This window comes from Euleptes europaea, chromosome 2, assembly GCF_029931775.1.
Source record: "Euleptes europaea isolate rEulEur1 chromosome 2, rEulEur1.hap1, whole genome shotgun sequence".
NCBI lineage: Eukaryota > Metazoa > Chordata > Lepidosauria > Squamata > Sphaerodactylidae > Euleptes > Euleptes europaea.
In genome coordinates, this window is record NC_079313.1 from 91,326,949 (window position 1) to 91,340,050 (window position 13,102).

The 13,102-nt window shown below is 44.5% G+C and overlaps 1 protein-coding gene across 1 annotated transcript in view; it reads right to left on the reverse strand.

Annotated features, from left to right (window-relative positions):
* SLC26A9 (solute carrier family 26 member 9) overlaps positions 1-13,102 on the reverse strand; it is a 73,708-nt gene that overhangs the window by 22,034 nt on the left and 38,572 nt on the right. Inside the window, exons 8-11 of the mRNA XM_056867725.1 lie at positions 10,067-10,149; positions 7,383-7,530; positions 3,695-3,808; positions 751-828 (exon numbers count right to left, since the gene is read on the reverse strand). Of these exons, the coding sequence (XP_056723703.1) occupies positions 751-828; positions 3,695-3,808; positions 7,383-7,530; positions 10,067-10,149 (423 nt within the window). The remainder of the gene's footprint in view (positions 1-750; positions 829-3,694; positions 3,809-7,382; positions 7,531-10,066; positions 10,150-13,102) is intronic.

The following is a 13,102-nucleotide window of genomic DNA, read 5'->3' on the forward strand; positions in this document are numbered from 1 at the left end:
TGGAGACTAACAGATATTTTGCCAGTGCCTTCCTCTGCATAACTACCCCAGAATCCCTTCGTGGTCTCCTATCCACGCACAAACCAGGGCCAACCCTGCTTAGCTTCTGAGATCTGATGAAATCAGGCTAGTCTGGGCCATCGAGGTTGGGGCCCAAGCCCATAAACTAACATATTTTTGTCCATTTGCCTAGTTTCATTCTAGTTTCTAGCTTTTGAGTTGAAGCTTCTTTACATGGAAGAAAGTTCCAGTGAGTTCAATGGGATTTACTCTCTGGTAAGTATTCTTAGGATTGCAGCCTTATTGAATTGAAGCAGAGCATTATGCTTTAAGGAAATATTAATCTTTCTTATATCTGATATCCAAAAGCCAGCCTGCATAAGAGTTTCTGAAATTTGACCAATTCCTGCCTGCCCCCAAAATCTGGTTTGGTTAGAAATGGGTGAATTAAAAATCATAGAACGTATCTGTTGTATTCATTTATATATTAGTTTTTTACTGCCATTGTCCCCCCCCGCAAATATTGTTATCTGTGTTTTTAAGCTGCGAATTATATTAGATTCCTAGCTCATATAATAAATTGTCAGTTCCCAGGATTTCCAAAGGAAGTGGGAATGACCACTAAAATAAATTTAAGCCTCTGGTGTAAATATTACCATGGAAGAGAAATAATCTAATTCTAATACTAAACAACAGAGCCCACTACCTGGAAACATTTTCCTAAACAGATCTTACTGGCTTACTCTTTACCTTAGGAAGAGGGCTCAGGTAGGTCCCCAAAGACAGCATGGTTATCATCACGACAATTGCCACACAAAAGCTTGCCACCTGAAGGGAGAAAAGTAACTTATCACAAGGAGAACTCGGTCATGAACATTCAGGCTTTCAGTCAATGAGAGGACCAGGAAAGGATAGATAAGCTGATCTGATGACCTGGGCAGCGGGGTAAAAGATGGACTCTTGTCATAATTCTGCCTCTTATCTTCAGTGAAGTCTGTGCTTTTAATTGTCTTTCCATTATGGGCCTTTTTGAGCTCATGGGCACTCTTTGGAATTCTGACATAGAGTGGTGGGAGCAACCATAAAATGGCTGCCACAGAAGGCGGAGCCCATCACAAAATGGCTGCCACAAGAGGCGGAGTCAATGACAAAATGTCAGGAAGTGAGGTCACGCATAGTTCTAATAGTAACTTTAACATTTCAGGCTCTGATTAACAGGATGCCTTGTAAAATGTACATATTGTTTATAAATATTTTCTTGCATACACATAGCTTACCTTCAGTCATGCAGTGAAGGTACTTGTGCTGTGGTAGCAGCTGCTGCCAAAACAACTTTGCAAAAACCTCCACAGCCAATCAGATCTCCAATAGCCAGTCAGGCCGTGGCCCTAGCTACTTTCTAAAAAATACTTTGTGGGTGCCAAGAAAAGTGTTGGTTGGCACCACGGCACCCATGGACACCACTTTGGGAACCCTTGGATCAGGCTATTTGTAGCCACATTGTTCCAGCGGAATAATTTTTCCTTAATACAGTATCTTACATTGGACCTAGTTCTTTTAGTCAAACTCTTCACTCTTTTTAGAGACAGGACTGTTCCTGTAACTTCATCTTGCAACATGGAACCCACTTGTACATGACTATCTTCTGTTTTTCTCTTTAGGCACCCTCATGTAAAAGAACAACATGGCACTAAAGGTTTGCACTCAGATATTAGTATATCAACTAGCTAAGTGAAAAGGGCATTTTAATTAACATCATCATTACACTGACTTGGGGAAATAACATTTGGTACTATTTGGTAATCTTTGGATCTATGCATTATACTAGCACCTACCTGGAGCTTAGAGTTCACAGAGCCAGGGAAATGGGGAGGGGGGGGAAGAATGAGTCTGCTGAGAATGTAACTAATAGGGATGCTCTCCAATTGGTAGAGTTACACAGATATTGGCACCTAAATGGATTGTGCTGACTGATCTAGTTTTCCAAAATGTTTATTCCAATCATATTGGTGGGTCACAGACTGGGATCAGGTTTTGATCCTATATAAGCAGGGCCCTGTTTGCTTGAACTAATCTGTTGCTTGATGCTCCTTGCTAGGCATAGATGCATATGTTTTATTTACATCCCCTGATCACAAGTAGTCATGCAAACTGGGAGGGAGGGACAGACAAAGGCAAACATTTTTCTAGGACTTAAGAGCTGAAACAGCTGTGGGGAGGATCTGCAGCCATTTTAGCACTTGATAAGACCTGGGCAAAGAACAAGAGTGCCTCAGTGCACTGCACTGTAGGACTGATCAGGATTGGGCCCTCACAGCATTTTTAAATTGCTTTAAAATGGCAGCAGTGTCCCCATGGCAACCATGAGGATGCCATCACATCTAGTTTGGCCCTAAGTGAATTAAACATCCCTGGGCAAAATCTAAGGCCAAAGCACTCCTGGATATCGAACACAAGTTCTGAGCTGCAGTCAGTGCCTGTTTAAGCATGGGCCTCTGTAGTTCTTTTATGTCAGGTGGGGCACAGGACCATAACCTTGCTCCACTTGGCTAGTGCAGGATGCTATTTCTACCACAGTGATGCAAAACCCTGCTTGTGATCCATCCAGTATTGCCACATCTTAAGCTCAGGCAACCCCATTCACTGCAAGGACTGGCAACAGTGCCAGAACTGCAGATGAAAAATGGGTATATTCTGAATTTTTCAGTTCTGAAGTTGGCCCAATTTAAAATCAGTGTGACTGGAAGTTACAAAATGTTAGCATCTTAATTGTTCCTGGTTTTCCAGAGATGTGCCAACCTTTGGGTAATAACAGCAATGCATATTATTGAGATGGATATTCCACAATATTAACTTATAATGATTTTATGCCTATTTATATGACACGACATTCCCCAGTTCAGTAAAATCACTGATAATTCCTTGTTTTATATCTCTAGCCCTCAGTACAAATAATTCCACTGGGTAATATTTTAATAGTTCTAGCTAAAACCAAGGAGTCCCCAATGTAGTTGAACCTGTGGGTCCTTTTGGAGTTTTGAGAACAGCTAGTGAATACTATAATAAAATGGCTGCCATGAGGAGACCAATAACAAAACAGATGCTATAGGTATTGAGTCCAATCACAAAATGTTGGGAGATTTCACAAAATGTTAGGAGCTTCTGAGTCAAGCATCCTCCTGAAATGGAGGCAAACATTTCTGAATGGATACTCCCTGAAGACATAAAGATGTCCCCGAAGTAGGGTTGCCAGCTCCGGGTTGGGAAATACCTGGAGATTTTTGGCGGGTGTATGAGGAGGGCAGGGTTTGGGGAGGGGAGGGACTTCAATGCCATAGAGTCCAATTGCTGCCATCTTCTCCAGGGGAGCTGATTCCTGTTGCCTGGAGATCAGTTGTAATAGCAGGAGATCTCCAGCCACCACCTGGAGGTTGGCAACCCTACCCTGAAGACATTAAGATGATGCTTCCTGGGCCCTTCTAAACCACCTCCTATTCTGTCCTTGGGGAGAAAGCAAATTGCTACCAGGAAACACACTAGTGAGCACTATAGTGGGGATCAGTGGCCTAGACATAACCTCGATAAATAAATACTCAGGGTTCCCTGGCCAGAGGGAACACCTAAGATATTCCCCCAAGTTCCTCTAACAAAATCTCCAATGGTAAGTAGAAAAATAAAATAAACCAAAGATGACCTGAGATTTCCCTCCAGCTCCATCCACAGCTAGGGTCACAGAAAGAGCACAGCAGATCACATGGATTTTGAAAAACGATCCAAAGAAGTTGCTGCAGCCCAGGGCCAGCATTTCCTATGGAAGCAACAAGAACGGGCTAGTCAGTGCAGATGACAACACACATCATGACTTTACCCTTACAGTAAGGTTCATTTGGCAGCAATTGCTAGGGTGCAAGAAGTAGGTCGAACAGTCACACTGTCATCCTCCGCATGCGAAGGTGGCATTAATCCATGACTCATGCAAAGGTGGCCGGCCCCGACACTGCAGAGCTGCCTTCCCGTCTCCCAAGGCTCATTCCCACCCCACGAGTAAGGCTCCTGCTCACTCCAGAAATAGCCTGGCATTCTCTGGTGTACATATCTGTAGAACACGTGACTCAATCGCAAATGCTTGGCCAGGAAAATATAGCCAGGTTTCTCTTTATCACAAGACTAATCTGATAATGTCATCTATTCAGAAGCAGGAGACAGGGAAAGATTGGAAAGAGATAACCTGTGGCCCACTTGCCTGGGTCTGTTATTTAAAAGCCACAGTTGTACAAGTGGTAGCAAAGGAGGGCACACCGTCTTTGCCATGTGATAGACGGCATTCTCAGATTGCATAATTTTGAGCTCCTCAGAGGAATTTGTTTAGTCTGTTACAAGATAATCACTTGAACTAATTGCTAAATATCCAAATATAGTCCCTCTGCAGTTGCTTTGGATTATTTTTTGAGCCAATTTGCAGTTGACAAGCAGGTATTATGGGGATAATCAGCACAGCCTTTGTGTACAGGAAGAACTCAAGACCACAGCAGGAGAACAGACACAAAAATTACGGCTAGTGCTGTTACAACCATCTTCTAAATAACTCCACACAGCAACTACCTCCACAGGGATAGTGCTTCACATGCGGCAGATCCTATCTACTCTCTGTGTGCTTTTTCACACACCCAATGAATATCACACCTGTTTTTGATGTTTGTGGTCATATTGAGAAAAGTTGGTATGGTGCACTGCTGTATGCAAATGCCTCACCACTGTGAGACTGTTGTAACTCGGGTTACCGCATTTGTATTCCCAGCGATGTATTAAGAGTTTGAAAATCTTATAAAAAATACTGTTCGCACTTTCTATGTATTCCCACCAATATATTAAGAGTTTGAAAATGTTATAAAAAATTCTGTTCGCACTTTGTTTGGCCCCTTTAGCTGTGAAGACGTCTTCCAACCATTTATAAGCCGTGGTATCCAAAAACCCTTTTAAAGCGATGGTACCCGATGCAGCTAGCTGTCAAGCTGAAGCCAAGCGGGTCGCTATCCAGACGGCTCTCCTCTTTGCGGATTGTACAAAGGATACCACGGTAGCCACCTTGGCTCAACAAAACGTTCTCGCAGATGCTCTCTCCCGGTTGCCTCAATACCCGGCGAAACTCGATCGGCCAACCAACTCTTTATTTACGCCCGCACAAAGAGAAGCCCTACCCGTACTGGCTGTACAAACTCGATCCCAGACGCTGCCCCAGCGAAAGTTTGCACGCCGGTGACTTCTCTTTGTGCGGGCGTAAATAAAGAGTTGGTTGGCCGATCGAGTTTCGCCGGGTATTGAGGCAACCGGGAGAGAGCATCTGCGAGAACGTTTTGTTTTCCTGGGACATGCTTCAGGACAAAACGAAACTGAGCAAAGAATTCTGCCCAACGCTGTTGTTTCGCGGATAACTTATGGGTTCCTGTGAGGGCGGCTAGATTCTTGTGATCGGTCCAAACTTCGAAGGGGACTTTAGACCCTTCCAGGAATTGTCGCCATAGAGTAAGTGCATGGTGAACAGCTGAAGCCAAGCGGGTCGCTATCCATACGGCTCTCCTCTTTGCGGATTGTACAAAGGATACCACGGTAGCCACCTTGGCTCAACAGGACTTCGGTCCTATCACCCCAATAGAAGGTTTGGAGGGGGAGGGAGATGCCGATATTGCCTCTTGGGCACACACCCTCCGTACCACATGGCCCTGGCTGGTTAGCAACCTTGACCGAGCCAAGCGCAAATACAAGGTGCAGGCTGACAAGCATCGTTCCCCCGGTGGGGACCTGCAAGTGGGTAACCTGGTATATCTTTCCACCAAGAACCTGCGCTCCACCCGTCCGTGCCATAAGCTCAATGCTAAATATATTGGCCCATTTCCCATCATCCGCATCATAAATCCTGTCACGGTGGAACTGTCTCTCCCCAAAACTCTGAGGCGTGTGCACCCCGTTTTCCATATCAGCCTTCTAAAGCCCCATGTTGCTTCCCCGCAATGGCACCCGGAGCCGCCTCCTGAACAGCCCATAATGGTGGGGGGGGGAAGAACATTTCGAAGTCTCCAAAATCCTGGATTCCCGCATACACCATGGGGCCTTGCAATACCTGATCCGCTGGAAACACTTCCCCCCTGCCTATGACGAATGGGTTCGCGCACGGGATGTCTCCGCCCCCAAACTCGTCAACGCCTTTCACAATACCTACCCAGACAGATCAGCCCCCTTGCCGGATGGGAGGGGGCCTTAAGGGGAGCAGGATGTCAGGCTGTTATCTCGGTTTAGATGTTTCCTCTCGTTCCTTTGCTGAACCGTCCAGACTTCAAGGACGGCTTCACATACCAAAGCCTGGGAACGCCACTCCTGGGAAGTAATGCTCTGTTTATGCTTTGTAATCTCCCGCCGTTTCTCTGCCTTATATTTCCTACTAACGAGCAAGACAACTCATAGCTGTCATCTTATCCTCAATGCACTGTATTGCCTATTTGACCAGTAAAAGCCATCTGCTTGGAATCTAATTGTCTCTGTGGTGATTTCTGGTTCTTTGGGTCAAGAGCTCACAGTTTTTTACAACATTTTCAAACTCTTTACATCGCTGGGAATACAAAGTGTGGTAACCCCCTCAGCCTCCAGACCTCTTTGCTTAGCAATGTATGTCATAATGACCTGAAGCCAGGAGCCCTTTTCAATCATTGCAATTTTGATGCTCAAACCACATGTAAGGGTAGATCACGCTGTGTGCAATCCTTCCAATATGTGTGGTTGCCATTTTGTGTGAATAGGGCAATGTGCATATTTTATTGCTTCAGTATGCACAAACTGAAACGAAGATTTGTCATGAGTATGCATTTGTGTGTACCAAATCTTGAAAATGCAAGCATTGCCTTGTTTACATAAAATGGTAACTGAGCGTTTCGAAAGGATTGTGGGTAGCCTAGGGTTGCCAGCTCCAATTTGAGAAATTCCTGGAGATTTTTGGGGCAGAGCCTGAGGAGGGCAGGGTTAGGGGAGGGACTTCAATGCCTTAGTGCCAATTGCCAAAGCGGCTATTTTCTCCAGGTGAACTGATCTTTATCAGCGGGAGATCAGTTATAATAGCAGGAGATCGCCAGCTAGTACCTGGAGGTTGGCAACCCTTGGGTAGCCCAATCTCATCTTACATGTGATTTGAGCTCGAACATTGTAATGACTGAAAATGGCTCATTGTTCAGCACATGGTAGTGTGGATGGGTGTGTTTCAGAGACTACAAGTACAATTCCTTACAGGGTCATCATACCCTAACTCTGGAAATAGCAGTAAAGACTTTTTTCGATGACCTTTTTAGATGCTCATTCCTGTTTACATTTCTCTTCTAGGAGCCAAAGGATGTTACCTGGTTGGGGTCCACATCGTAGCCATGCTTGGTGCCAAGAGTCCTGCCCATGGCCAAGTTGATCACATAGCCCACAATGGCAAGTGAGAAAGCTGTGCCGATCATGTCCTTCCATTTGCCTACCTGAGGCAGCGTGGCAGCAGGAAAGCTAGAATTGAAATAACAAGGTCAGGTAGTCAGCGAATCAAGGAGACAAAAAGGAAGCCAGATTCAGAGGACTGTGATATGGAAGCAAGATTAACTTTCTTCCTGTAAAGATAACAGTGAGCTGTGTAGAACAATATAGCTGCCAACTGCGATGTGCTCAAGGAATAATGGCAATGTTAAAGGGAACTGCAAAGATGCTGAGGTCATTACATTTCATTAAAATGTTAGACTCCACAGCAAGTGCTTTAAATTCTACAAAACAAAACGGAAGCCTGAATGTTAACATTTCCCCTGTAGGATCATTGTAGAGTTTAGCCCAGAGCTGTGAGACTTGAGTCATCATACGCCTAACTTGCAGTTCAGCCAATATTTACCAAGTCACTGCATAGCTGTCTAAGCTTTGCAGTAATTTTTTCTTGAGTTCCACGCTGTGAAGCAATCACACTAACACCTTACATTATGCAATAACTTGCCTGTATAACTCCACTACCATCATGCCAACTGAGCAGTATGATCTGGATGCCTCTGCAGATACCTACCCCCCTTTTTCACCAGCAAGTCATAGCCGACTTGTGGCAACCCTTTAGGGTTTTCAAGGCAAGGGATGTTCAGAGGTAGTTTACCATTGCCTGCCTCTATATAGCAGCCCTGGGCTGCCTTGGAGGTCGCCCATCCAAATACTAACCAGGCCGACTCTGCTTAGCTTCCGAGATCTGAAGAGATCAGGCTAACCTGGTCCATCCAGGTCAGTGCGTACCTATCCCTTACTCTACTAGAAACCCTCTAGATAATTTCACTGTGAAATACTGTCTCTCTCTCTGATATTTATGGTAAATATAAACCAGAGTTGATCAACAGAATGTGTTTTCTAGGGACAGTCGTCCCCTAAACTGATTTGAATCTGTTTCTGTGATACCACCTGCAAGCGGTATAGAGATCCTTGGCATTCAGCTACACTATTCATCCAGCACTGAGTAACAAGGGGAAGGGTGGGTTTCTATTTCATTAACAGTGTAATCCCAAATAGAGTTACACCATTCTCAGTTCACTGACTTTAATGTACTTAGAAGGGTTAACTCTTAGGATTGCCCTGTAAGGCCCAATTCATGTTACCTCTGTAGACTGGTTATTACTGTGAACCACAGTCTTGCTGCAGTCCCTCAACCACACTGCACAGACAATATATGGATGTCCTGATCACATGAGCAACTCACATTATGTGGCTGCAAGTCAGTATCAGTAGCCTGAAAGGCAGGAGGGATGGTAGTATATGAAGTATCCATATGATCGATCTATAGGTTGATGTATATCCATACATTAACAGTGGAACCAGCATACAGAAGCAGCTTTGCAATAGCTAGTATGTTGCAGAAGTAATGCATGAATCACAGGCCTACAAAGAACATATGTTTCCTCATTGTTTTGGGATTCAGTGTACTTCATATAAAGCAGCATCTTAAAACACAGTACATTCTCTAGATCTATTCCTATTTATTTCTCCAGCACAGGAATGTAGACTTGTATGCAGCTTATTATAATTACAGTTTCAAAGTGTGGCCCGTCACATGGCTCATCCAGCAGTAATTGCCTGTAGTTAGTAATTAAAATGTGCTTAGAATTCATCAATGGGTTGACTCAGGGCTTGCAGACATTTTCTACTCTTAGGCTGCCCTAGTTTCCATTCTATTTAAAGATGTTGCTAAACACTCTCCACTTCAAATTAGGAACCCTGTTTCAACTTGTGTTGAAATTGTTCCCAATTGTGTGTGCACCCTGCCCTCCCCTTTAGCAGGCCTGGTTGCCAATACTAACAGCTGGTGAGAAGGGGTACGCGCATGCTCAAGTGCAGAGATAGAAATCACAGAGCGGAAATAAAACCTTTCCATTTCTGTTGTGTGCTTCCACCACTCACCTAACTGCAATGCTGAAATTAAACATGAAACTACTCCTTAATTATAGTCTTATTCTAGAAAGAAAGAGGTTGATTATTAAATCCACAGAGATAAGGGATGAGAATTAATTATGACCAAAAACAAACACAGTATGCACCATTGGTAATCACATAAACAGAAAAAGAAATAAACGAGTGAATGCCATTTGTTCATTTATTGTCCCTTCTGCTCCACCTCTTCTGTGGCACCACAGAAGGTGTGGAGAAGAGCGATTCTCTGCACCTGCCCACTTGTCCATTGGCTGATTGCCTATTTAGCTGGCTGGCTGCCTGCCTGCCTACCTGGCTAGCCAGTACCACTACGCCAACCTGGTCTGCAGCAGCCGCCCAGCAACAACAACCACCACTACCACCAGCACAGAAAGGACAATGGGAGAGGGTAGGAGAGGAGTCAGCAGCATTTCCACGGGGAATAAAAATGAATATAATAATCTCCAACAATTCCAATGAAAATGAATGAAACTTGTGAAATGAAACTGAAAAAATGTACATCCCTAAACAAGCCTCATGAGTTAGAATCACTCAATCACCTCTGTTCTATAAAAAAGCAGTTCTCACAAAGGTTATCATCAATGCACGTACTCACCCCATATTAATGTGCCCAACGATTGGCATGTCGTATTTCTCATGCATATTAAAGCTTCCGGATATGGCAGTAGCTACTATGACCTAAAATCAAAGCATAAGAGAGACATTAGCCTTGCAGCACATTTTCCACCTTGTGAAGCAGAGAATTGGATATCAGTGGTAAGGGGTACTTATGCAGGAGGAAATCCAATGGAAGTGGTGTATAAGCACATAAGTGGATTCCCCCCCCTGCTGATATTGAATGAATAACAATGCCATCCTAAGCAGAGTGACACCTTTCTAAATCCACTGAAGCCAATGGGCTTAGACGGGCGTAACTCTGCCTAGAATGGCACAGTAAATGAATGAACAAACAGTCCTACATGATCAGATCTGCCAACTGCATTGGACTTACGGGCAAAGCACTCCACATAAAATCCCCACTTGGTGTGAAGAAAATGATACACAATCCAGGATTCTCAGCTTTGCATATACTGTTCTGTTAATCGGCACCCCTTTGTAGCAGCTTTTCCTCACATCATGCATTGTAGGGAGAGGAGTTTTCCATACGTCAGAAGCTGGTTTGTGCTTCAGTCAGTTCACAATGCAAATGTAAAAAATCACCAAAACACTCAGCCCTGAACAGGCATATTAGAGGAAGGGCAGGACGACTGCCTAACGAGCAGTTGTGCAACAAATAAGCACAAATAAAAGCACTTTGTGCCTTCACCTTTGTGGTAAAGAGATAACACAGCATGATACAGTTAATAAAGACTTAAATGTTGGAGGAGAGGCCATCTGTCTCCTGGTGGTGTCTGGGAAGGAGAAACTGAGTTGTTAAGATGGCTGCTGGAGTTGTCACAATTTGGGACCTATAGTCCCAAGTTGTATTTTGGGTTGCCAACTGTGCCTGGGGAATTATGGGAGATTTGTGGGGAGGGGTGCTTCAGGAAGGACTTCAGTTTCTTTTAGACTTCATGATATCCCATAGGGTCTACACTCTGAAGCTATCATTTTCTCCAGGGGAACTGATTGCTGGAGTCTTGGGATCAGTTGTAACTTTGGGAAAAATCCAGGCCCCACCTGGAAGCTGGTAACCCTAGGTATTATATGTAAATAAACCAGTTCTTTTACAAGAGGCTAGGATCAGTTTGTGGAACCTGGAGGAGCTTGTTAAATTCCCATCATAATAATCCAGAATAAAACCATGTGCTAAGGATGCAGATACTTTAAGCAAACAAAGGGAAGCCAAAAGGTACCAGGAAGAGGAGCAGAGCCTTGAGACATGGCTTGTGACTTTACAGGCCTCCTGCTTTAGCATTGTTATTACTGCTGGGGATGGTTTGTGTGTTTGTTTTGGTGGCTTTTCCTCTTAATGAGTAAGAGCTCTCTGTACATATATGGAAATAGTCTGAAAGGAGATATTTGAGCAGAATTCCTTCTGGAGTCTAATAATTAACTGGCCTCCCAGCTAGGTGGTTTGATAGACTTCCCACTATAAGATCCATTGCCCACTGCTGCTCCAAGCAGCGGTGGGAGAGAGAAAAAACAGCCACGGCACAGACCTTGCTACTAGGGTTGCCAACCTCCAGGTACTAGCTGGAAATCTCCTGCTATTACAACTGATCTCCAGCCGATACAGATCTGTTCACTTGGAGAAAATGGCCACTTTGGCAATTGGAATCTAAGGCATTGAAGTCCCTACCCGCCCCAAACCCCGCCCTCCTCAGGCTCCACCCCAAAATCCTCTCACTGGTGGTAAAGAGGGACCTGGCAACCCTACTTGCTATGTTACTTCCAGGTACAACCCAGAAGTAACAAACTGTAGCTGTAGGAATTAGCAGAAACTCTATGGTAAAACCATAGTTTCTGGCAATTCCTAGAGCTAGAGATGTTGGCAACATCACCTCAACTCCCCCCATCCCCGCCATGTCCCCACTCCCAACCTTCCCACTGATTCTCAGGCTCAGCCTGGAACCCTTGTCACTTCTTTGGAAAATCCAGAAGTGATATCTCATTGCTCTACGAATCACTGGAAACTCCCAACAATGGTAGTGACAACATCAACCAGTCCTTTATAGTCTTCTGCTGTATATCTCATGGACCCGACATCTCTTTTGCAAGTTTTTCTTGATAAACCAGACTAAATTCTGCCTCTTGTGGTATCTTGTATTCCCTGCCATCATTTACAAAAGTGGGTATAAGATGTTCCCAGGTTAGAACAGCAAAGCTGGGAGTGATTGCAAATTGAAACCAAAGACGTCTGCCCAAATCTTAGCATTTCCCACAGCTATAATTACACAAACACTCCCTGGGTGTCAGCACGTACTTTGGCCTCTTGCCTCCCCAGTCACCTGAGATACGTCGGCATCTTACTACAACTTCCTATCTCATCACATTTCACTACTTTGGGATACAACTGCTCTCTCTGAGGTTGTTTTCACCAAGACTTGTTGAAATATGGTCAAGGCAACTTCAGCATGCCAGTGCATTTTTCTCTATAACCTCAGTAGACTCTGGCCTCTGCTACGTTGGAGGCTGCTGAGAGGGCAAATATATTGGAGGCAGGTTGACATTGGAGCAACAGCAACAATTTGTCAGCTTGCAAACAAACAACTTCCCATTGCTTTTGATGTCACACTTTAGCATGGCCAGTTTGTCACTGGCAGGTATGCGACAGGGGACACAGGTCTTCAGACAGGTACTCTAGTGCTTAGCTAGCAAAACAGATGCAGTGGATGGGCTGTTTCAGGTCATTTGGATGTCTCCCCTTCTATTCACTCCAAGCAGTTAAAGCACTGCTGGAGTGGTTCGAGGGGGCCTCATGTTGGGCTTTCTCATGTTGGACACAGGTCTGCCTCACCATAGATACTACCACAGATCAGCAAAGGTTTTCAGCCTGCTTTCCTGTGCATCTTCTGTTTCAGCTCTTAATCTTTCATCCTGTTCGTGCTCGTCTTAGCTGATTCCATATTCTATTTTCTATCTAGAGCTGCTTTCTTGCAATCTGATCTTGTGTGTGCATGCCGTGAAGTCACAGCTGACTTGTAGTGAC